At 38.7% G+C, this 24,585-nt stretch overlaps 4 protein-coding genes across 4 annotated transcripts; 2 read left to right on the top strand and 2 right to left on the bottom strand.

The window, feature by feature from the left end:
- Positions 1 to 2,145: 2,145 nt before the first annotated feature.
- On the bottom strand, positions 2,146 to 20,364 carry LOC6528283 (gamma-aminobutyric acid type B receptor subunit 1). Its single transcript, XM_015198411.3, has 16 exons — positions 19,313 to 20,364; positions 15,482 to 15,736; positions 11,466 to 11,600; positions 11,237 to 11,407; positions 10,954 to 11,170; positions 10,587 to 10,752; positions 10,283 to 10,526; positions 10,070 to 10,219; positions 7,120 to 7,262; positions 6,936 to 7,059; positions 6,749 to 6,865; positions 6,482 to 6,689; positions 6,169 to 6,425; positions 5,972 to 6,109; positions 4,665 to 4,848; positions 2,146 to 4,172 (listed from the first exon to the last, which is right to left on the bottom strand). The coding sequence occupies exons 2-16, from the start codon at positions 15,731 to 15,733 to the stop codon at positions 4,150 to 4,152; spliced, it is 2,529 nt and encodes an 842-aa protein (XP_015053897.1). The 5' UTR covers positions 15,734 to 15,736; positions 19,313 to 20,364; the 3' UTR covers positions 2,146 to 4,149.
- LOC6528284 (angiopoietin-related protein 1) lies at positions 4,837 to 5,938 on the top strand. The gene is made up of 2 exons (XM_002089301.3): positions 4,837 to 5,718; positions 5,784 to 5,938. The coding sequence occupies exons 1-2, from the start codon at positions 5,147 to 5,149 to the stop codon at positions 5,905 to 5,907; spliced, it is 696 nt and encodes a 231-aa protein (XP_002089337.3). The 5' UTR covers positions 4,837 to 5,146; the 3' UTR covers positions 5,908 to 5,938.
- LOC26536177 lies at positions 7,284 to 10,063 on the bottom strand. The gene is made up of 2 exons (XM_039370524.1): positions 8,976 to 10,063; positions 7,284 to 8,915 (listed from the first exon to the last, which is right to left on the bottom strand). The coding sequence occupies exons 1-2, from the start codon at positions 10,023 to 10,025 to the stop codon at positions 7,338 to 7,340; spliced, it is 2,628 nt and encodes an 875-aa protein (XP_039226458.1). The 5' UTR covers positions 10,026 to 10,063; the 3' UTR covers positions 7,284 to 7,337.
- Positions 20,365 to 20,526: 162 nt separating the features above from the next.
- LOC26536254 lies at positions 20,527 to 24,542 on the top strand. Its single transcript, XM_015199227.3, has 2 exons — positions 20,527 to 23,898; positions 23,955 to 24,542. Exons 1-2 carry the CDS (start codon positions 23,857 to 23,859, stop codon positions 24,501 to 24,503), a joined length of 591 nt encoding a protein of 196 aa, XP_015054713.3. The 5' UTR covers positions 20,527 to 23,856; the 3' UTR covers positions 24,504 to 24,542.
- The last annotated feature ends 43 nt before the right edge of the window (positions 24,543 to 24,585 follow it).

Genomic DNA, 24,585 nt, shown 5'->3' with positions numbered 1-24,585 from the left:
GTGATGCAACTAAATGCAAAAACAGGAGGGACAAAGAAGACATGTTTACGCGAGAACTTCGCGGGTGTGTGCGAGTGCGACAAAACTCGTTTGCTGGCCAGTTTTACTCTGGCAAGAACATGTTTGTTTCTATTAAATGTTTTACACTGCACCAAGTTCGTGAGCACTATAATTAATGGAATGACTTCATTTCCGCGGACTACAACATCTGATACAATCAAAATGTTTGAGATCACAAAAGCTCTACAACAAATATTGCTTTCATTATTACATTCGATATGTTTTATTATTGAACACACAAAAACACACTTTTAGCGAAAGCACTGCGTGAGAGTGAGAAGTGAACTAAGTTTGCGTTCGCATTTTGCAATGCATTTTCCGCAAAGCTATTAGGGTGCAGCGAACAGAGAGAGAGAGAGTGAAAACGAGATTGAGACGGAAATATAAATACAAGGAGAAAAAACATTTAAGCAAGGGGAAGGAAAGAAAAGCAACCGTAATGCTCCATTCTATTTTCATTGATTACACTTAGCTAAACAATTTTGTAGATAAATATATGTCTAATTATTAATAAACTAAATTATTATTATAGCATAATAAAACATTTGCTCAATAAAATATCTAAGCTAGCAATTTTAGTGGAGCACCATCACAACTTTTAAATTTTGGTATTTTTAATTCTCTCAGTGTAAAGCTCATTTTGGTATAGCATACAGCTTTTGTCAACGAGTACGTCTTAATAAGCAGTGATGACTTTTTAGAAGATTTCCAGATAATTTCAAAACTACGCATTTTAACTGAATTAAAAATCAAACCAGTTTGGAACAGTAAGCGGACTCCATGATGTTTGATACGAATCGACGGGACATTAATTGTTATTAATTATTTTCACTGTAAGCTATCGCGAACAAAAATTAAATTATTTAAAATAAGGATGTTATATAAACGAAAATGTTTTATATGTAAGTGTTTTTTTTTTTTTGATTGAGTAACAAGTAGTTTAAATAATTTTTAAGTCTTTCTACTTACGCTAAAAATAAATAATTGTATTGAAAATCACATATCAAATAATTTCATAAACAGTCACATATCTGAAACGAGTGATAAAGTAACAGTTTTTTTATTGAATAGCATAATTTACAAACAATAGGTTTGGTCCTTCTTTAAATTAATTATTAAATTCTTTTATATTTTATAAATATATTTACCCGCTTGTTTCGTTTCACCAACAGTATGGCAACTTCCGCGATAGCTTTTGGCGACGTACTTATCGATCCCTTGCCAATTCAAAAATTGTTGCTGCCGACGGCAACATTTTGTTTGTGAAATCTGAGGTGGGGTCAGAAATAACTAAGTGGCAAAATGATTTTGTGGTGATGAGGAATAAACATCAATAGACCACTGAGTAAACTGTTTGTTTTCCTTAGTAAATAAGATCTGATTTGATATTATTTTTTTATTTTTATTTATTTTTGATTTCGGCTAGTCAAAAGTGCCGGTTATACAAATCGAAAAATTCTTACGAATTCGAAAACCGTAGCACCAATTTTTCGATTTCAAATCGAAATCGTAAATATCTTAAGAATTCGATTACCAGAGCATGCCTGAATAACATTTAGTTCGCATCTAATAAACAGAAATCATTAACCAAGACACAACCCATATGTAAAATGTTAAGTTTTGACATCTACTCAATGTAAAATACTTTTTTTTTACGCTAATTTAATGTATATTAATATGACTTATAAACACTTTGTTTTAACATGCATCCATCTTTAAAAGGTAATTTTAAAGCTTATTAAATAAAAATGTTAGGCTGAAAAAATACGTAATGTGCAAATCAAAGTTTTTAAGCCCTGTGGTGTGGTGCGAAATAAATGTTTGCTTTTAAGAACGATTTGCATTTCAAGAAACAAATTTTTGGACGATAATTATTAAGTCTCAACCTTTAAAAGCAAATTAACTTGAAATTTAAAAAAGTTACCTTTAAATAAAGCTTTAGAATATTTAACTACTTTAAACGCACATAAATTGTTTAAACCAATAATTAAAACAAAAGTCGATTTAAATGGCATCTTTGTTTATGGTGTAGATAACAAAACGGAATAACCCAACCCAATTAATAAAAGTAATTTATTTGTTCAATTCTGTTTTGTGTTTTTTATTCAGTAAAATTCTCATTTATTCCGTTTTATTAAACTTTAAATTAATTCGTTAGTGTTACATTCATAAGAACATACCGAGTTTTTCATTACTTTGACCTTTTGTTTTTTCCTGCATATTGCTACCATTTGTCGTGGTTCATATTTATTTTGTCACTAACAGTAGAATTTCACTTTTTTGTGTTTTCCTTTGAAATAATTCTGGATTTATTTAACCTTTGCTTTTTCTATTTACTCGTATTTATACAACAATTAGCTTGGCTAAACTGTGTCTTACTTTGCTAGAAGTTCTTCTTTCGGCTGTGATTTGAGGACAAAAGCAAATAATTGATTCGGATTCGAAAATAAATGTCGATTACTTGTTGCATTTGTAGATTTGGTTGCCGTTGTGGCTCTTCTATGTTTTTGTGTTTTTAGGAGGCGCAGCTAAATGCTCTATATACAATATACATGATCTCGAGTTACACGTCTACCCTAACAGCGTTCCCTATATGTGTATGAAATACAATCCAATTAAACTACAAATTCCAACGACTCTTAACAAATATCAATGTACTAGAGATGTTCTTCGCCATGTGTAAATTTCATATATATTTCAATATTTATATATAATCATGGTTTATCGTGTGTATAGTATTCATTTCTTTTGCTTGGTTTTCCATTTTTTTAACGGCTTAGATTTTAAAGTCTTTCATTTCGTAGGAATTTGATGTTGTCTATGTATGTTTCTTATAGCACTTTTTGTGATGTTTTTTTTTTATATAATTCCGTTTTACTTGGATGTGAGTGAGTTTGAATTGAATTGAAAAGATTCGATTTCGTTGAAGGGTGAGTGAGTGATAGTATGTTATGCAAGTGAGTAAGTTAATCATTTGTCAATAGGGTTCAGTTTAGTATTAGTTTAAATAAAGTCAATTCCTATATAACGACGTCCTCAATTATGCTCGGTCTCTCCTCGGTTCCGGTGTATAATATATATACTTTATAAATGCGATTTTAGAACTTACAGTAGGTTCAAAAATTTCTCATTACCATTTAATTTGTCTATGTATAACAGTACATAAAAATTAAAACGTTTCTTGAGCACTCAACCCATCCATAATGTAATATATTAACTTTTGATGCTACACTAGTCTAAGCTAAATGTATACATATCCCTTCATTATCTAATATTTGCTAGACTTGTCATTCGATTTGTGCTCTTTACGATTTGCTGAAATGTAAACTATTAAAACTTTTATCGAGTGCACATTTACACCTCACATACACACATGGATCTATTCAAAGTGCCTAAAGCTAACTTAGCTAACATATTGGGAACCAAACCGATTATCCTGTCGAGAAGGACAGAGTTCCATGGTTTGATTCCCGGAGTCTAGGAGTTTGGTTTGTATTGCCGCGACCTGGTTCAGAAAAAAGAAGTAAATAAAAACTAAGAATCAGGAGAAGGCCGCCTTTTGGGGAATTTTCATCTATGCAGATTTATTATAATTAAGTATAGAGAGCTCTAGGAGACAGCGCTGAGCAAATGAGGTTTAAAAAGATAATTCGTCTAACCCAAGAACAGTATTTACTAAACAAGAAAAAACAACAATTACTCTTCCCTTTCTGCATTTAAAAATTACTAACTTTAACACGATCGTTTTTTACAGGATTTTCTTGATTTGCTAGAATTTTTGGTTTCTGAGTTGCAACTTTAAAGCCTAACAATTCGCTTAGTTTAGATGCTAGTGTCGATTTTTTGTTTTCTTTTAAGTTAAAATTACTTCGTTTTCAATGTTAATGCTAAACACGTTTAAGGTACAATACATATTTCATTATTCTACAAAATTGCTGCTACCAATTCACTTATTTAGCTCAGCTTAAAGTTGATACAAAGTTCTTTAAGTACGTGTTTGTTTAAATCCATCTTCCTTTAGCATCATTATTTGCATTTCATATCTTTTGTATAATTCACCTATCACGCAAAGGAAATTGACAAGTTTTTTCATGTACGATGCTCATGAGTATCTGCAAAATAAATAAATTTGGATTAATACTTGTAAATTTCACATGTTACATGTTTTACATATTGTTAAAAATGTGATTTGAAACATCTTGCTGAAATGTGAAAGTAGTGTGGAGATTTTTAATATAGTGCAGTAGTGCTGATTATATAAATAAGCTCAAAACTACAGGACAAGAGTGCTGAAGGTACATATTTAGAAAAGCTATAGACATTCCAGAAACTGATAAATGGCCTTTGTTTACAAAACGAAAAACATTTGTTGAAGTGCGAAAATTGAGTTTACATTGCGTTAGCATAAGCAAATAACCTTTGAACTCCATTTATTGGTTGTTCCTAATCAATTGTGTCAATGCCCACGAATAGAGCTAAGATTTCTAGTTAAAATCGAGAACATTACGATTAAGAACGTCCAGCTAAACCAACGACACTAGCATCGAGTACCACATGCAACTGGCTAGGGGCATTTGGGGTGCATACTTCCACCATGTACTCACCTTGTGTGATTGCGAGTGTGGCTGCAGGCGTGGCATGTGCGGATGAGTTGATGAGGGAGGCGGGCTGCGAAGTGGTCGCCACGGCACCTGCGGGGGCGGCACCTGTTGCACCATTCAGTTCTGTGCCCTTGGCGTCGCCCCGCTCCACCAGCCGCTGTCGCAGGACTCGAATCTTTTCCTCCTTCTGCAAGGGGAAAAACCAGATTTATTAAAGGTTTGACCAAAAGCCAAGGTTGCTTATAAAAAACAAAAATAAACAAAACAACTAACATGTAGTTCTTTTCTTCGAATTCTAAACAAAATATAGAATCCATTTACTTAAATGGCGACCCAAATAGAATTAATGTATATCAAACAATGCGGTTAAAGGCTGTAAATTGAGTTTCTATTTAAAACCACAAAACTGCGTCTGAATGTACCCAATTAAAAAGTAGATATGTCGAAATATATTTCAGTAAAGCACCGAACGGGTATCAGTACACATGTTGAGCAAAATGAAATCGAGCCTTGTTGTGTTTCTTTTATGGATTTTGCAGTTCCAAATGGGTCAGAGTTCACCACACACCTGTCCTAGTGGCATTCCAGATGGAATTTACCAGCTGAAACTGCCAGGAGAAGAACCTTTTCAAGTGACCCAGTGCAAGACGACCACAAGAGATTGGATTGTCATTCAAAGACGCCTGGATGGAAGTATTAACTTCAACCAATCTTGGATTAATTACAAGGATGGATTTGGCAATCCTAATGGAGAATTCTTTATCGGTCTCCAGAAGCTTTATCTGATGACTAGAGAACAACCACACGAACTTTTCATTCAGTTGAAGCATGGCACCGGCGCTACAGAATACGCGCACTTTGATGACTTTCAAGTGGGCAGTGAAACTGAGTTATATAAACTGGAACGGGTGGGACAATATTCTGGAACAGCTGGGGACTCCCTTAAATACCACATAAACAAAAGGTTCTCTACTTTTGATCGTGATAATGACGAGTCTAGTAAGAATTGTGCAGCCCACCATGGCGGTGGTTGGTGGTTTCACTCTTGTTTGTCAAGGTAAAGATATGAAAGTAAAATTGGATTTATGAGAAGTTTCAACATTATAATATTTTAAATTACAGCTCGCTAAATGGACTTTATTTTAGAGAAGGGGAAACCGTCATCCTTAATGGCATTCACTGGGGTCGCTGGAAATTCCACTCCTTGACTTTTGTTCAAATGATGATAAGACCAAAATTCTTTTAGATTAACGTTTAAATAAAAATTCTAAAAAATTCTTATAAAGATAATCTACCATTATTTAACAAACCTGTGTTATTAATCGTTGCAATTCCTCGTTTTCTGTAACAAGTTTCTGATAGCGTTCTTCATCCTCCTTCGAAATGGCTGAATCGGGATTGTATTTCGATTCGGCCTTATCCTTGGGATGACGTATGACCTCAATGACCTAAGCGAATAAAGAGCATTACAAATGTGGGACTTCTTTAAGCAAATAAAGGGACTGACCTTTGGCACAAATATCAGCAGCATGCTTAGGAAACAACAGAATATCACAGCTAGAGCAACGAAGGCAAAGGACGCGTCCTGTTGCGATGCAATGACCATGCCCACCGGAGCAGTTATCAGGCAGAGGACCACCACGTTGTAGATGCTCATGCCCACATAACGCGAATCGTTGATCTGTTTCACTTTAATGGAGCGTGTCTCGTAGGCCAAAAACAGACCAAACACCAGGATTAGCCCCTTGAAGCCATATACAAGACCTGAAAAAAATAATATAAATATTATATGTGATTAATGTGCATATTTTGCAACATACCCAACCACATGGAGTTGCGTTGACTTTCACAATGCTCAAGCTCTGGACGTATTTTAATATCATCAGTAGTAGATACTGGATCTTCGAGTGGGAATGTTTCGAGATAACGCTGCAGCGGATCAAAGATCTGCCATGAGAGTAATATCACTAAATCTATTGATAAGAGCCCCGAAACCATGGTGTATAGCTTCCAAGGTTCCACTTTTTTCTGCAATTACAAAGGTGATTATTGAGTATTGAATATTTATTTATATCATTTTAACGCACCTTTGGGTCAGTTTTTGCTTTTGTTGTAAAGCGATGCACACGCCAGACCTTGCTGAACATAGCACCGTATGCTAGTGTAAAACCGGTGGATAGTAACCAAGCCCGCGCTTGACAAATCTAATGAAATATTGATAAAGTAAAAGTTAGATATCGAAGTATAGAGTCCTGTAAGGCAAGGCACTCCCACCTGTGGATATTCCTCGGGGCTGACAAAGCGTCCGTCGATACCCAGTAAGATGACAGATATTAGACAGATGATGACACCAAATAACATGATCGTATTGCAAACGGGATGCGAGGATTGTATTACTCTGAAATTTTTGAAACCTTTCTCAATTCTGTATGGGCACTACTTTAAAAATGTAAACTACCTTCTATGCTTATTCCATATATTAAAGATGATCAAGGCGAAGGCAACGAATATGCCACAACTGGATATTGTGCACATGCACACAAATAATGGCAAGGACACAGTGCGTAGAACATGGGTGACAATTGTGCGATCTTGAGGAACCTAGATTATAGATGTAATAAATATCAATTGAAACTATACCATTTAATTGGAAAATTATATACAAAAAAACATTTTTTATAATGAGTCATCATGTCGGAGCAATTTTTCCACCCTTTCGCGGTTTTCGTTTGTAGCCAATAACACAAAAAACGAAACTTGACCATAACCCTGCTTCTTATGATGGATGTTACGAGCCCACATTTTGCAATTAATGTGAACACGCTCGTTTGCTTTTAGATTTTTTATCTTGAGAGCCACTATGCGATTTAGATCGTTTGGGCCAAAGAATGACTTTTTACCCTCATCAGCGACATACTCAATTTTCTCTTCAATATCGGTGTATTCCGTTCTTATCGCCGGCTCTGGATGAAATTCAATTAAAACATCGTCCTTATCTGTGTGGCAAGTAATCCAAGTGCGATTTAGACGATCCTCCTGTGATGTGGTGTTTTCCAATAACCTTTTTAGGGCCGTAAACTCAACCTCGTTGATCTTAGCACTGACCAGCTCATCGGAATTGATGTAGGGTTCGGTCTTAAATCCAATAATCCGATTTACTTTTAGAAAAACACACGGTTCGCCGCTGGGATATCCAAACTTTTCATCGGCTGTACAAGATTCAAAACGCGGGCTTTGGCCATGGTCTCCATATTTTTCCAGGAGAGCCATTATCCCAGCATACTTTTCCATGACTTCCGTGCTGTTTCTGGGATCAAATGACACCGTATTGGTACTTGTTCGTGTACCGAAAGGAGCGAAACTTATATATGGTTGAGACATCTTCATCACGGGCGCCTTCCTGGGTGCGTCATTTTTGATTAAATCGAACCAGGCCAACGAAAAAAGAATGACAAAGACAATATACAAAACGGAGAAAATTAGTGTGTAGAACCAATGACTTGGACGGCGTAATTCATAAATTCCATGGGTTCTATTGTAGAAAAGCCTGCGCCATTGAGTTCTGCCAGGAAAATGATATTCACAGCCTTTGTAGTAACCTCGACTGTCTTCTTTGGTTGGCATCTTGTAGGGCCCATTATCCGGTGGTGGATCCACAATCAGTTTATTCAATTCGTTCATATTGGTTTTTATCGGTCTCATGTAGGTCACATTGGTGCCGTCGTCGATTGGCCAAAATGGCTTATCTGTGTTGGCCCCAACGTCCCTTAATTGACCACTTTTGTGCTCACGCATTTCGGAAATCGGTGGAACTATGGTTTTTGGCAGGACTTTAGTATTCACTCCAACTTCCCTTACCCGATCATCGCTTTGTCCTATATCAATAGGAACATCGTCTGGTTCTATTCTTTGTTTATATTTCTTCCGCTTTGGATGATATTCAGTAGATATCCCTATATCTCGCAATCTTCCATCGGCGTGGTATGCTTCTAGGTCACCACTTTCAGACTTGCTGGGAAGTGGTTTGATTTTGGTTTTTCTGCTTATATCCGTATTTATTCCTATATTCCTGAACTTCCTATTTCTTTTTCCAATTTTAACCATTTGGTATTCTTGCAGGGGCTGATCCTCTCCAGGGATATCTGGCGATGTATCTGTGATCGGAAAAGTCCAAGCTTTCTTTGCCTCCAATTGGACTTCTGGTTCTGGGGAAGGTTTTTGTTCATCGGCTTTATTTATTTCGTCTTTATTTATTTCACCTCTATTTAATTCATCTTTATTTATTTCACCTCTATTAATTTCGTCTTTATTTATTTCATCGTTACTTGTTTCGTCCTTACTTTCTTCACTTTCTTTGGAGCTTTTCTTCTGTTCCACTCTTTGAGCAATACTAAAGATTTTTGTGATTGTGCCTATGTGTTTTACTAATGCATTATTGTCCTCAGCATCACTTGCGGTGTCCTTATATTTAACTTCTTCCACATGGCTTCTACTGGTTCCTGTGGTCTTGGAACCTTTCACCTCATCAATGGTCTTATCATCTCGACGGTTGTTAAGAAATCCTTTATTTGACTCGCGTTGGTCCTTAAGCTCCTTCAACTTGCCCATATTAATTATTTCAGCTAGGATTTCAGGTCGATCGTCACCGGTATTCTGTGCCATTCGATAGCTTCCTCGCATTGTGGCAGATCCAGCTGAATCTAGATCCAGCTCTTCCTCCTCACATTCCAGACTTGATGTAGAATTGAATTCATTATTTCTGAGAAAACGACGTCGAAGAGTACTGTCTGGTTCAGAAGCTGGTTCCTTTTCTTCGGACGATCGATCATAATCGATCAAATCTGCCAGGTACTTTTCCCTATTAAATGAGTCAAATGGCTCGCGAACTCGCCTCGTTGAAGATCCTTTTTTTGCTACTGGGTAATTTTTTGAACGGCTAGATGTCTCCACATTTTCATCGTCAGAATCTTTTAGGAGGGATTTTCCGGGTACGGTCTTTATTAATATCTTTTGATCTTCACCTTTTGATGCAGCACTGTTTCTATTTGCCTGCATTTGAACAGATTCTTTTCTAAATGACTTAGAAAAGCCGGGCTCTTCATTGTCTGCATCTTTCTGGGGCACTGCATCTTTACCAGTATGCGAAGTTGACGATATTATCTCGGGTTTTTTCGGTTTTGGTGCTACCTTAGGACCTTGCTTAAGACTTACAGATGATAATGGCTCGCTGGGTTCATCATCTTTCTGACTAAAGCCCGTTAATGATCTTCCAGAATCTGTTCCGTCATTTGGCGCAATTCTGTTCTTTTCTGGATCAGTCGCTACATGCTTTCTGTTTTCCTGCTTTCTTTCATCGTCCGACATTTTGGTTTTAGGATTGATTTTCCCAAGCTAACTGACTTGCTTACCTTGCCACCAATCCACTGTTCAGTATTCAACCAGGATAGGTTATCCAACTGAGTGTCGTAGTATCCCAATTTCTCGTACTTGCCGTCTATCATCTGTTCGATCTGAGTAAGAGCAATACGATCGCCTTGAGAACTGAATGCCACCACGCCCTTGAAGAAAACATTTTGCACGGTAAAATTATAAGAGTTATAAAACAAGATTTACAAACTCACAGATACACCCAGAAACTGTGTGGAGTTCATGGCAGCGTATATTTCATCGGCAATTTCCTTGTCCGTATAGGTAAAGTCCCTCAGAGATTTCTTTCCGCTCGTCAATCGTTCCATGGTTTTGTTGAAGGCCAAAGCCACACTCCACACTGCATCGTAGGCCAGGGGTGCCTCCTGATAGCCCTCCGGATAGCGATCGTGATTGATGTCGTAACCCTCTTCGATTAGCGCCTGATTCAGTCGATGTCTGTGTGATAGGAGGGCACATTAAAGCCATAAGTTTAGCAAAGGCTCGAGGAGTACTTACCGAAATTCCTCTGCAGTCATTCCGGATATAGTTGTCTGATTGTTCTGATTCCACATGAGTGCTTCTGTCGTCAGATGTCCCTCGGCAGCAATGCGCATTTGCTCAACAGTGCAGGTGATGCCCTCTGCCTTCAGATTGACCTCGTACCAGTTGTCTTCGTACCAGCCTGAACAATGAACAAAAATACAGTTTAGTTAAAAGAGGAACACACTCTAAAATAAACTCTATTAGGAGTACAAGCCTTTAGGAGTTTAGATATGGGTAGTACATAGTATCTGGTTTAAAGGCACATTTTGGACTTACAATGGGTATAGCCATGCTTATCTATTTAACTAGTATCTGGTTTGAAGGCACATTTTGGACTCACCAATGAAGAACCATACATGAGCTCGCCCATACAGCTGCTGCTTGTACATCTCGCAGAGAACCCTCCTGGCGGCCACCACGTAGAAGAGTCCCACAATGATGCGTGCATCCTGGCGTCGCAAATTGCGCACGGCGTCTGTTGGATCGGATAGAAATGATTGTCTAGTTACGATTTCAACGCCAGCCTCCATGCATCGATTCTCGAGATCCTCCACGGTCTGTTTGTAAATGATTGATTGTTCATTTAAATTGAAATGTACTAAGGAGCTTAAGTTGCATCCTACCGATATAAAGACCTCCTCCGCCTGTTGTAGAATGGCCACCCGTGACCAGCCGAACTTCTTCATCAGCTTGATGCGCGTGGGATTGTGCACCGTGGCCGATGGATGGGTGCGGAATAGAGTGGGAAACCGCTTGCGATCCGACAGAGCCGGGCTCGAGGCCCCGTAGCAGAGCTGTGGGCAGTGAACAAGGTAAAGTATGCCATGCTGGCGTTATGCAAATTTCACTTACCACAATTAGATTCCACATTTTGGCAGCCTCGGCTACAGTGGTGCAGACCGTGCTGCATCCTGCCAGCAGCATCAGCTTTTGCGGTTTATTATAGAGCAGATTGTACATCACGCTGGCGCCCAAACCAGGCTCACACTGTTGATGAAGGGGGGAGGGGTTTGGGAGGGGGGGAAAGCGGAATTAGCCAGTTGCCAAGAAAATTATACTTCCCGTCAGTCTTCGGTAAATATTCATATACATAAGCATGTGGGCTTCGCTTGATGGCCATCGCGAAGTATTGATTATGATTATGCTAAGCAACGACCCTTCAGGAGTTATTAATAGCGAATTTCCTGTTATTTATGTGTCTGTCTTCATTGGAATATAATTATTGAAATGATTAATTGGCTTTGTGATTTATGCGAGGCGTTTTTGACATTGCTGTGGCATTTGAATTGAATTTAATGAACAAAACTGGCCTAGGAGGAGATTGCATTATCACCAAATTTTCGCCAATATGATTAAAAACGCGCATTGATCAAGTGGGTGAAATGCTGCTTATTTAAAACTAAAACGGTTTTAACAACTTGCTAACAGAGAAAATTACGAATTATAATCAATCAATGCATAAATGTATATTTTAAAAGCGCTGAAACCCAGCTAAGCGTGATTTATTATACTAATTTAAAGTAATATTGTTAGTTGAATTTCCATATTGAAGTCCTTGCTAATTTATGTCGCACCTGGTTGATATTTTTCCATTACGCTTTTTATTAATCCCCATGTCATAGCATTTATCAATTAAACAAGATTCATTCATGACAATGAATAATTCAGGAGGGTGTGCCCCTTCCGCGCCACTTTTCCCTGGTGCTGAAGTTGTGATATACATACATACATGTGCATACGTGTATCCACACTGGCCATATAAATGATTCATTCATTCACTTATTCATTCTCCCATTCATTCATTTACATGGCAAACTCGTTTCTCTGTTCGGCGTTTCCTTTACTTTGGCCCAAAGCCCCCGTGTCGTCCTGCTGCTGACGACAATTTTCATATTTCTTACTTGGCTTGCGTGTAAACAACCATTCTAATTGGTTTTTTCTTTCTTTTCCTTTTCATGTCCAGTCCCTGTTTATGCATAAGTATTATCCTGTTCATAGTACTCCATCTATTTGGATTTAGGTGTGGGCTTAGGGTAGCGAGGCATGCCACAATCTGAGCCTCCGCTCTAGTTAAATAGTTTCCCTTTTCGCTTTCGTGGGCAGAGGCAAGCCCTTTTTTAGATCAACTCAGCAGCATATGTACATCTTATATTCATATTTATAATACTTTCAAGATTAACAAAAAGATACCTAACTGATTTATAAATATAATGCCTTTTTCTCTCATATAGTGCAAAAACTTTTAACGAACATATTACATAGTGAATAAATAAATATGCAATTTAAATTCAAACTCGCAGGTTCTGTTTATTTTATTACCTATACTATTATGTTTACCTTTTGAGTGTTGAAATTCAATTGATAATGTGTGTTTTTTTCTTATTTCTAGTCGAATAAAAACAATTGAATGCCATGTTTTTTTTTAATTAAACATTAATTTAAAAAGAAAACAAAAACCTTTTAGCAGCACACCGCTATTAAATCAATTTCCGGCTTATTCCTAAAGCTTGACAACCGGTTTAAGCCATTTCAGCGGTTCGCATGAAGGCACTTAGCCGATAGAAAGTGACAGATTCGCTAGTGAAATAATGCGATTTTTCAGACCCCATTTGGGAATTATAAAATCAAAGTTAGATTAGCGATTCGCTGAAATTTATGCACTACGTCTGTTGGATTTTGGACTTAAGCGGCCCGGGGTTTCGCGTATCAAGGGATAACCATCCTGCCTTGTTTATTATTATTATTTCTGTTGTTCTCTGCTCAGCGCTTTTGTGGAGGATTCTTTGGGACATTTCACACATCAAAGTAGGTCAAGCAAAAGGCAGCGGCAAAGGCAAAGGCAAAGGCAAACATTGCGTGCGACCTTTGCCCCTTGTCGCTTGCCAAGTGACGTGGATGTGGATGTGGATGTGGGTGAGGCGGTGGGAGTGAATGTGGCGGAGGAGAAGGTGGCTGTGGGACCTGGAGATGGCAACTAATTATGCAGCATTTAACGGAAGCTGTTTGCCTAAGCCACAAACATAACGCGCCTGGCTCAGTCCAGCGAAGCGAACTGAACTGAACTGAACTCAACTAACCAGACCAGACCAGAACTGAACAGAGCAGACCAGATATGAACAGATACGAGCAGATATGACCAGGGACAGGACTCGGTTTACCTCTCCGGCTCTGTTCCTATCTAAATGTCCGTATCTGGCCCGTAAATGGGCGTGTATTTACGTATTTACGTATGTTTGTATGTAGGTTTGTATGTGGCCTAGGATATAGTAGTGTCTGTCCCTCCTGGCAGCCTTGAATAAAAATAACTCAAATGATGAGCTACGGCTCGGCCGGGGCAAAGTGACCTCATTCAAAACTCAAAACAAGTAGTTAAGCTTTCGCTCACTTAAAACTAATGAGGTTCGCGCTTAAAAATAGGCAGGCCCAAAACAGCCGCCGAAGTAGTGGAAACCGCAACAACTGTACCGCAGACCCTTAAAATGGGAAATCCACAAAAAAAATATGTGCAAAATATGAAAAAATAAATATAGTTGTTTTTGTTTTATATGTATTAGATACGCGCCAAGGGGCATTGATGGCGCAACTTGAAAGGGGAACTGGAAAACGGAAACTACATCGGTTACTGGCCATTTATTATGATGCATGACTATTTGGAGGACGGGTATTTGTTTAATAGCTGGTTCGCTAAAAGCCAACAGAAGTTACAGAATCCACAGAAATGGGTACTATTGAAAATTTGATTTATTGGCTGTTCCTTTTACATTTCAGCTTTCATTCTCTATTTTTTCTATTTACTACGAATATGGCAGCCACATATACTTTGCTCTTAAAAGGCCAACATTTGCCTGTTTTAAATAATGATCAATAAAAACGAAGGGATCAATACTGTTTATATTGATTATAGTGATTTTTCCAAGAAAAGCTTAGGACAGAAGTTCAGTTCGTGCAGCTGCCATGAGCGATAAAATGCGTAAAACTTTTGATTGCAAAAAGCAAGTTCAAACATTATAGGAAAACTTTCACTTATTGATCTCACAGAAACTTTCAGGAATAAAAAGATTTTCGCGTAAAGACTGACTGATTCGTGTTTAAATAATTACACTTACAGCGATGAACTACAAGAGTAAAGTAAATTCATTTAAGATTTAATGAACACCAAGCGACATTTATTGGGCGACCTTGTTTGAACTACGAAATATACACACATTTTTCTTAATATTAAATACCCTTTATCAATTACGAATCAGGCACATAAAAGCCCGATTAACCGAACTCAGCCAATATAATTGCTGCTGGCAACGTTTCGAACGTGCTCCAGTCGAATCTCAATCGCAATTTATGTGCGGTCATTAAGCCGAGGCATTGCCAAATATTGTTGGACATGGCGGATTGTGCGGCGAATTCAATTTGTGGAACACATGCGTAGCAATACCCTTTAATGCGGCATAATAAAACTGTTTGTCCTTTGTTAACAGAGCCCAGCCCCTGCCCCCTGCCCCCTGATCCCCTGGAGAAATATGCTAATGAATGCCAGTGCTCAGCGCTCAGCCAGCACTCCACTCATCAGTGAGCAGAAACAAAAACGAAACAAAATAAGTGGCACCCAAGGGTATGTGACAGGGCACCAGAGGAGACTGCCGGGCTGCATATAAGTAGGGCTTATCGCTTTCCAACTTACAAATGCACTGAGCGAATATGCCCTTTGCTGGGCGGGGTGGCTCAAACAGAACCTTCATCAAGAGTGTATAATACATATATGGAGTGGTATAAGTATGATTAAAACATTCGCCATGTCAGTTGGAACTACATTTGATGGTAACTGGGTACATATATGATAAAGTAATTTTCTCGGTGTAGTGACTACTCACCTCGCTGTCGTTGCTGTGCAGGATGAGCTTGAAGCCCGGCAGCAGATTCGGCTGCTTGTTGACATCATCCAACGCCAGTCTTGCGGCAGGCATGCACGCCTGTCCGCCCTGCCATCCTCCTTTGCCGGCTATCGGAAAGATGCCGCCGATGTGCAGCTCATCGGGCCTCCCGGCCACGCCCCCTTGCAGGTGCGGCGAGGCGATCAAACAAAGCAAAAATATCCAAAACGTAACAGCACCATCACTTGTCATATCCTGCAAGACAGGGACCACAAACAGAAACAGAAACATGAATCAGCACTGGGCATTGGAATCAGGACGAATAAAACGCTTGAAATGTGATTACCGAATTGGCGAGCGAACAAATCGGGGAATACAAATACAAATACAAATAGAAATAGAAATATAAGAAGGACACGGCCAGGACCCTCGCAAAAAACAAGCCCACCAGCGATGGAAACCAAACGAAACAAAAATGGCAAGGGGCGAAATAAAACCAAACCAAACCAGACCAAAACCAAAACCAAAACCAAAAGCGAGCGTCAAGCTTCGTTTTATGTGCCAAAGCAATTTTTATGACTACATGGGCAAACGTAAGCAATTTATACACTTTGGTATGTTCCTGCCGATGGGTATACGGGATATTATGCGGCGTTGAAAGACAATAAAATTATGAAATACATATACATAAGTAAATGGCGGTCACTAAGGTAAGATAGGAAAAATACATTTCAATGCTTTGATTAGATTTATAATAAATTATTATTAATATTTAACAGTGTTACTTTGAATGGGATGTTCTACTTATTGCCTTCTATTGATAAGAATCTGAAAACCATTGCAAGCCTTTATTTGTATAAATATTTTTTCCATTCATTCATACATAATGCCTTTAACAACTATCGCAACTGCACTTAGTATGCGCTGTTCAAAGACATTAGATGATAATTAAAGTTGATGTTGATTGCTACTAAGCCAGGTTAGACTATCTGTCTGCAATGTGTATTTTGCAATAGAAGGATAACTGGTTTGCTTGCTATAGTTGCCAATACTTGAGTAGCACGAATAAAAAGCAAATTCAAATGCTTTCCTGACAATAAATCCTGTCTAATAATGTTGAATAAGCATTTCAGTCGTAATAATCCACTTCATAAACGTGCTGATTTAAATTTTATTTCTGTTGCATACTTCTGCGTTATGTGTTTCCTTGTAGCTTAATTCGGAATTAGGCGAAAGGAGATTTTCCTTCATTTGTTCGTACATAAATATGTGCGCATAACGTTTTAAAGGTTTAAGAGCTTGAGCCAAAGCATGTTTTTGTGTTCGTGTCCTAATGTATGCAAACATTTCTAAAGAAAATAACCAAATTTGAAACACAATAAGACCGCCAGCAAATCCATTATTAAAATTGAAATGAGTTGCATTTTATTGTTCTTTTGGCTTAATTTGGTTGTTGATATGCTTTAATAGGTATAACGCCGTGATAGTGAAAGAAAAGCGGAACACTTCCCGCAAGTCGAATATAAATTGGATTGACAGGAAAAGTCAATTTGCATTAGCTTAGGTCAGTTTCGATGTGACCTTGCTGACCAATCAAACGAAATAAAAACATCCAATCGAATTCCAAATGCTTTTTATATCCCTCCACCTTAATGCCAATAATGCCGCACCACAAAAGCCGAATTAGAGCTTCCCTAACATTTAAATTCATTGGAATTCAATTATTGAATTTCATTTTAATTATCCAAATCTCATTAGGAAGCAAACTGCGGTCGGGCCAGTGAATCCAATCCCATACTAATCCCAGGAAAATAGTTATCGCAATCCACATGAAGCCAAATCAAATCTGCAACAAATTCAATTGTTTGCGGACCGAATTGAACTTGGATTTAATAGTGATTGTCTCTTTGTCTCGCGCTCTATCGTTTTCGTTTTATTCGTCTGGATGTCTGTGTGGTTTCTATTTAAGTTTTGATTTCGAAGCTTTTAAGCATTGTTTCAATTGAGATTTGTCGAAACAAATAAATAAATAAGCAGTTTGTATTTTATTTGCTGTTGTTCTCCTTTTTTTCTGCCCTCACTTGGTTGTTGCTGTTCAATTTCTTTTTTTTTGCACAGGGCAAGGACATTTTGCGCTTCGGCGCCTGAGTTTTATGGCTTTTACTCGCCACACCCCCGCTCCATCTGTCCGCATCCCCTTTGGCAATGTTCTAAACTCCTGCCAGCAATATTTTTCTATAAAAAAGAATAGAACTTTTATGTAGGCGAAGCCTTTTTATCTCCGTGTCCTGCGTGTGCGAGTTACATACGTACATACACACCGATACGTAAAACCATATAGGACAACAAAAAATAACTTAAAGTATGAATTGTATTATATATTTTACAGTCAGCACGTTTCATAATTTATTAGGGTACTAAAATATTTAATTTAAGAGTTGCTGCTCGGCTGTTCTAGACCTAATATATCCCATTAAAGAAAGGTCCTGATTGAAATCTGCCTGTAAGTGAATATAAAACAGATAGTATATACGTTCTTCGTACTAAAAAAAATTTTTCAATAGCATAAAAACGTAGCATATTTAGTACGTCTTTTTAGGTTCCATCTAATTAGCCTATAAATCAATTGATCCAACATTGCGTATACGTATTCTAAGGCTGAAGTGAGTGATGAATGCGATGCAAGTCAGAAATCAACTAAAGTTTTGCGTTTGAGGATGTAAAAAAATACAAAGCCATAATGTGGCGATGCCATTACCGGTTATTTGTGTTGGTCGGATGATGAATGACAGTTTTTCATGCACAAATACGGTGGGTTTTTTGCATAAAACCTTTTTACAGTGTTTGCATACGAGCGGCGTGTGTTATTGAATGGAAATGCTGTCGGCGTAGCACAAACAAACACCACCGCAGCACCACTCCAAATTTGTTTGCCAGTTAATCGCAGTGAGGCGCGTTAATCATGGCGGTGTGTTAAGGACGAATAAGAGGTGGTGCGGTGGGTGGTTTGGTGGGTGGTTTGGTGGCTACAGGGTGGCTCATTTAACTAAGGTGTGGTTGCAGATTTGGCGAGTTGACACCTTTGACGTAGAGTTGCCGCTGAAGGGGCACTGATGAGAGGGGATGGTCGTCAAGGGGCTAACTTCCTAGTGACCTAGTTTACAAACCTTCGCACTCACACACACACACACACAGACTTGAAACATTAATTACGTCGAGAATTCTGCACAAATGCGACAAATGCTTCACTCCACTTCACTGCCTTCTCACCTGCTCTTCATCCCTACACAGAACAAACAGAAGTGATCGTAGATGAGGATCGCTTCTTTTTTCTAATAACCAAGATAAAAAAAGGTATGCAATTTTTTTGTAATTTTTAAATTTTTGGATGAATGTGTATGTTTTTATTTTATAAAACACCTTTAGAAATGTAATATGAACTAGGAAGTTTATGGTTTATGGTACGATCATTGAAATGATCACCAATCAGGATTATTTTAACGTTTACTTCCTGTACGAGAACAAATCAAAGTGGCAACCACAACAGTGCAAAACTGAGTTGTATGGGGAAATCTTCTATCATCTAAATATTTTATTTTCTATTTAACTTCTCAAACCATTTTCATTTCAATTGGTTGTAAACGTACACTTATGTATATCCTCTCTGAATTCTTTACCTACTAGAATCCTTGGACAACAAGGCTGCCAATTTATTTTTTGAGCATCCCTTGCAAATGGCTGCTCGATTTCTTCAAGTGTATTCTCTCCGCCTCTCTTCGCGGCACTCTACACCTTTCTATTGCCATCTCGCTCACTTTACACTTCACTTACTTTGCGTATTGCCGTTTAAAAATGCGATGTTGCGGTTGTTTTTGTTGTTGTTGTTTCCTGCTTTGCTACTACTGCTTCCTCTTCTTCTCGTTCTCCGCTTTATCCTTTGCCGTTGTTTTTGTCTCTGTCTTTGTCTGCTCCTTTGCTCCTTTGGCCGGTGCTTCAATTGTTTCATAAGACGCTTCTTCTCTTTCGCTGCTCCTTTTGCGTGGGCAGGGGCGTAGGGGGTGCTGGATGGAGGGGGGGCTGACAAAGGGGGTCAGGGGCCAATTCAGTGTTTGTTGTTTATGTTGTTGCTATTATCGCTGTTGCGGCGGCGTTGTTCAAACATAATTTGATGACTGCGCATTACAATCGATAATCCCAATCCCATGCACAAATGCAGCTCAGCACATTGGCATTGCCTTAAATCCATTTTAATGAGAACGGATCCCGATAATTCCGTAATCCCCAAATGATGGCAATTCCTTTGCAGGTCCTGCCGTCACTGTTTTTTCTATTTTTTGCTGTGCCCTCTCCTCCCTGTTTTTTATATGTGTTTGTTGCACTTTCACAAATAATCCGAGAAAAAACTGAGACGTGAGGGGCGTGAGCTTTTTTTGTCAACTTTGTTTGAGTTTGCGGTGTGTTCTATGTTCTATGTTCAGTGTTCTGTGCTATATGCTATATGGTATATGCTGTGTATATTTCTTTGTACCACTTTTCTACATTATATCAGATTTACGTTGAATTTCTTATCAAACTAGTAAGCTTCTGACTCTGACTCTGAGGGGCATGAATTATTAATGTATTCGTTTTGTTTCACTTGCTCTCTAGCTGTAACACACTTCACTTTATCAATTCCCGCACCGTAATTCCATTTAACGCGTATTTTTTGCAGGTATTCAGTTCTCCGGGAGTTATATTTTATGCACAGAGTGGTGTTTTCGCTCCTGCTCTTTATTTGTCTATTTTTTGTACAGACTTTTTCGCATTGTATTCGGGGGATGAGACGCGAGAGGCTTCTGCTGTGTTCGTTGTGTTCCACATGTATCCGACGACTGGAACTCCATGACTGACATTTACGTTTTCGCCTCGCCAGGACGAAAGCTTCAATCGCCAGAGCTTTTTGAGGGGAAAGCTCGTGCTTCCGCTTTTCCACTTTTCCAGTTGCCAAGTCAAGTCGGGTTTTTTGAAGTTTCGCTTTTTCAGTTTGCTGGCCAAGTCGAAAGTCGCGAAACTCTCCGGGCAATTACGGTTACTTTCTGGGTGGTTTAGCGGGTGTAGGGGTTGGTAGTTGGGCGGTAATTGGGGGCTGGGCGCAAGGACGAGGGCGGGCTTAAGGACACCGGTTTTATAGAGTTGTCAAATGGCCCCAGGAATGGCCAGTCAAAACATCAAAATTCACTCGCAATTGGCCAAGGGCAATGCAAAAACAACAAGAACGTGCCACTAGGCTAACCGGGTAACCGGGAGGGGCATTGTTTTGAAAGCGAAAGGCCATAATGCTTGCACGCCACAATCCAGAGCCGCAGTCAAAGCCAAAGTTGAGTTTCATTTTTGGGGTCGCGTCGTCCCCCTACCTCCCCTGCCACCCCTCGCCTTGCCTCGCCTCGCTTCATCGAGCGAAACATGCAAACACGCACGCCCAAGGAAGGCAAGGTGAGGTCCTTGTCATTTAACTCACTTGTCGAGTTGACCTTTGTTCGCTTGGTTGTCGTGCTCCACTACACAGCTAATGCCCAACTGCCACGCCTTGAGCTTGATCCATAGCAACTTGTACTTTGCTGTCCCCTCAAAAGCCCCCAGGCCGCTCGAAAATGAGGGAAACCCTGAAGTACACCGCTCTCCCCAGCCCCACACTTGGCTCCAAATACAAACTTGCCCCCCAGCGGATGGCCATGTGCATGTTTGATGAGCTTATCAAGGCTCGGGGATTATTGAATATTTTCAAATCGATATAGCCGTGCCACACCGTTAGTTGGCACCTTAATTGCCAGCTGAATAAATCATTGACAATTGTGCAATTAGTTTGAGAACCTCAACTGTCCGCTCAAGTCGAAGGATTCTGCGGTCGAAAATAAACTATTTGCATTGGCCCAAAAGTAGTCAAGCCAAGAAATTGGAAGTTTTCCCACTGTCGGCTGGGGAAATCAATTACTCAAATATTTATGCCCGCATGTGGAATTCAGGCATGCTGAAATGCACTTGTCTTAAACTCTGCCAGTGAACAATTTGTAATCGAAACTGCTGAGCGGATTAAATAACTTTCAGATGTGTAAATTGGAGGGCATGGGTTATGGCCTATACTCGTATTTGCATTGCCGAAAACGTTACAGAACGCACTTATTGTTCGTTATTTGAATTGATTTCGTAGCCAGTTGGAGCAGAAACGGCACTAATTAAACCAAAGCCACTCCAAAGCAATTGTAATGCATTGAAAAATGGATAATTAATGAATTTGCTTTATTATAATGTAATTTTCGCACAAACAAGCCATTATTGTGAAGCTCGGATTTCGATTTTTAATTACTTAAAATTAGAAATGTTATTCGTTGTTGCTTGTTTTCACATAAATATTTATGAAATTTGCTTTGCATAGAACCTATGTTTGGTACTATGACAATCCACTAAAACTGTTCCACGAAATTAAAATGATTATTAAATGGGTGATTCAAAGCATTTGCTACCATAGCTCATACAAAATCAGCAAACGACATGGAAGAGCGTAACAATGTTAATTGCGGAGATTATACTTGTCAAGTTACATGTTTATAAAATAAAAAAGCATTGCCTTGGGGTTTTTCTATGTGCCTTGAGATTGATTTCCAAGTAACACTTAGATATTATATTATTGTATATATGTATATACAAATATATTCATTTTAAAAAGATACTGTAAAGAAATGCATTAAATAGGCATAAGATTACGGAAGTAACTGCTTGACAACCCATTCATATTGACTTGACATTCGCATTCAATGAATCTGCATAGAATTCCCAAGCAATTCCCCTGCCAAGCCATAGAATTAAATGTAATTACTGAGCCAACATTCGGCCCCAAGTTGCCAATGTAGATGTCCCACTGCCGTGGCTGCACAAATGCATCCGACCGAGCCAAGAGTAACTACCAGAACGAATGTGGCAACACTCAGGCATTGAGGAGCAGGGTTCAAGTTTCTCTTTGGCCAGGAAAGAACCACAAAAGATTACCGAGCGATGAGCTGCAGCTCATCATCTTCACATCCTTTCAATGGGCGCCGCTAAGTCCTTGGGCACATATACATATGTGTGGTATGCACAAATATGTGTGGAACGTTTCATTTTTTATACATCTCTTATTATTATTTTTTTTTTTTTGTTGCTTTCCCCTGCGCTCAACTTTTCTTCTCTTGTTTCGCTCTACCTTCTTTTGGTTTTGTGTTAAATTGTTGCGTTAACCAAGCCAACCAGCTTCGGGGGCAATCCTTGTAAAAAGTTTAGCATAGCAGAAGGCGCACGCAGACATGCTCGCAGCCATTCACACAGAGCCACCAACACTGTCGCACGCCTGGCATGCGTTTTTCACATTGTTTCATGCGGTTGAATAAACACAGGCGCCCACACAGACGCACATACCGTCAAAAGGCACGCACACATACACACAAACACACATGCACACACACACCCTTGCATTTTATGATCTGCACAAATAGGACCAAGAGAGAAAGAGAGCGACGAAGAGAGGGGGAGAGAGAGGCAGAGACACTTATTCGCTCGCTTGCCTCGACAGGCTTACAAAACAAACATTGCGGCATGTTTTCTGTTTGCACACACTGCGTATACGTACTATGGTCCTTACATTTCCTACCTGCGCTTTGCCAGTGCCCAGCAGCACCAACACACTGACACAGTCCCCTCCACACGAACACATTGCAGTCACGTATGCACATTACTCAGTTCGGCCTGGACAGCAGTTGTGGCAGAGTCCTTAACCCTTGATCAGCTGGCAGATTTAGTTTCCATCGTCGGATCGTTAAAGTAAATATAGGTGCTATGTTAAGGTACCACATTAATTTTAATCACAAAAACTAAATCCAAAGGTGTCCGTAATTAGATCTCAAGTATTTGAAATATGATTATGTAGCATACTTTTTAGGACAGTACTTCAATAATTTGACATACATATATTCCAAATGTGGAAGATCTTAAATTTCAAATTTGTATACTACTAATTTGTTTTACGAAATAAGCAGATTTGTATTACCAAAGAGTATTTAAATTGAAAGCAATATAAATAATACCAAGTAATGTAAAACGCAATATGGGCAATAATTATATTTAATCGCTAGTACTTGTAATCAGTAACAGTCGTCATTTCCGTTTCAATATATACAATAATAACTAGTTATTTTAAGATATAGAAATATGAATTGAATTCGATAAACAAGAATATTTAATGAATCATACAAGGGCAGCCTTTCGTCACTGAAAAGAAACCTACTTATAAAGCGTCGGAAAAGCGGTCCTATAAAAAGCGAAAAACATTATAGAAAACTTCAGTACGACTTAAACTGCTGATCAAAATGCGTTTTTCCTTACTAGCTGCTTTGACTTTGGCTCTTGTGGTAAGTCACATCATTCAAAATATTGCCAAGCAAAAAATATAAACAATTTCTTAAAGGGCTTAACCAGAGGATCGGCGACTGAAGCAGACAAACAAAAATTCTGCGGCTTCCTTAAAGGAGTGGAGACTAAGCGAATCTTTTTGTCAAACTCTTTAGCACAAAAAGCTTTAGATGTCGGTGAAAAAGTTTCGGAAATGCTAGACCGCAGTTCAAGCTTTAGAGAGTTCATAAATGACAACCGTTTATTAGTTTACGCAGATCCCATAAGCCAAATCAGGTTTCTTTTGCGTTTCCGTTGCAACTACAAGAAAATGATCCTATGCAATAGGAAATATAACAGCAATCCCGAATACAGAAGTATCTACAACGCTTACAAATCGGAAAGCAATGCAGTGATTGCGGAATTCGATCGAAAAATGGAGCGAGATGCTAACCAGATGCTGAGCCAAATGCGAAGCTCATCAGTCTCAACCAAAGATGCATTTGATGACCATATCAGATCTTATTTAGATCGTAAAGGAATAGTTTCCCACTGCATGATGGATCGCTTTTTGGAAAGAGCGAAGGCCGAGTACGAATGTACTTACGAGATGTACTATCTTTAATGTTAAAATAAATATATTTTTTGTTAAATAACATAAAAACTTTAATATTTTATTTTAAGCAAAGTATATTTTATGTAAATAA

This window comes from Drosophila yakuba, chromosome 2L (genome assembly GCF_016746365.2).
Source record: "Drosophila yakuba strain Tai18E2 chromosome 2L, Prin_Dyak_Tai18E2_2.1, whole genome shotgun sequence".
NCBI lineage: Eukaryota > Metazoa > Arthropoda > Insecta > Diptera > Drosophilidae > Drosophila > Drosophila yakuba.
This window is presented reverse-complemented; position numbering and strand designations above follow the sequence as displayed.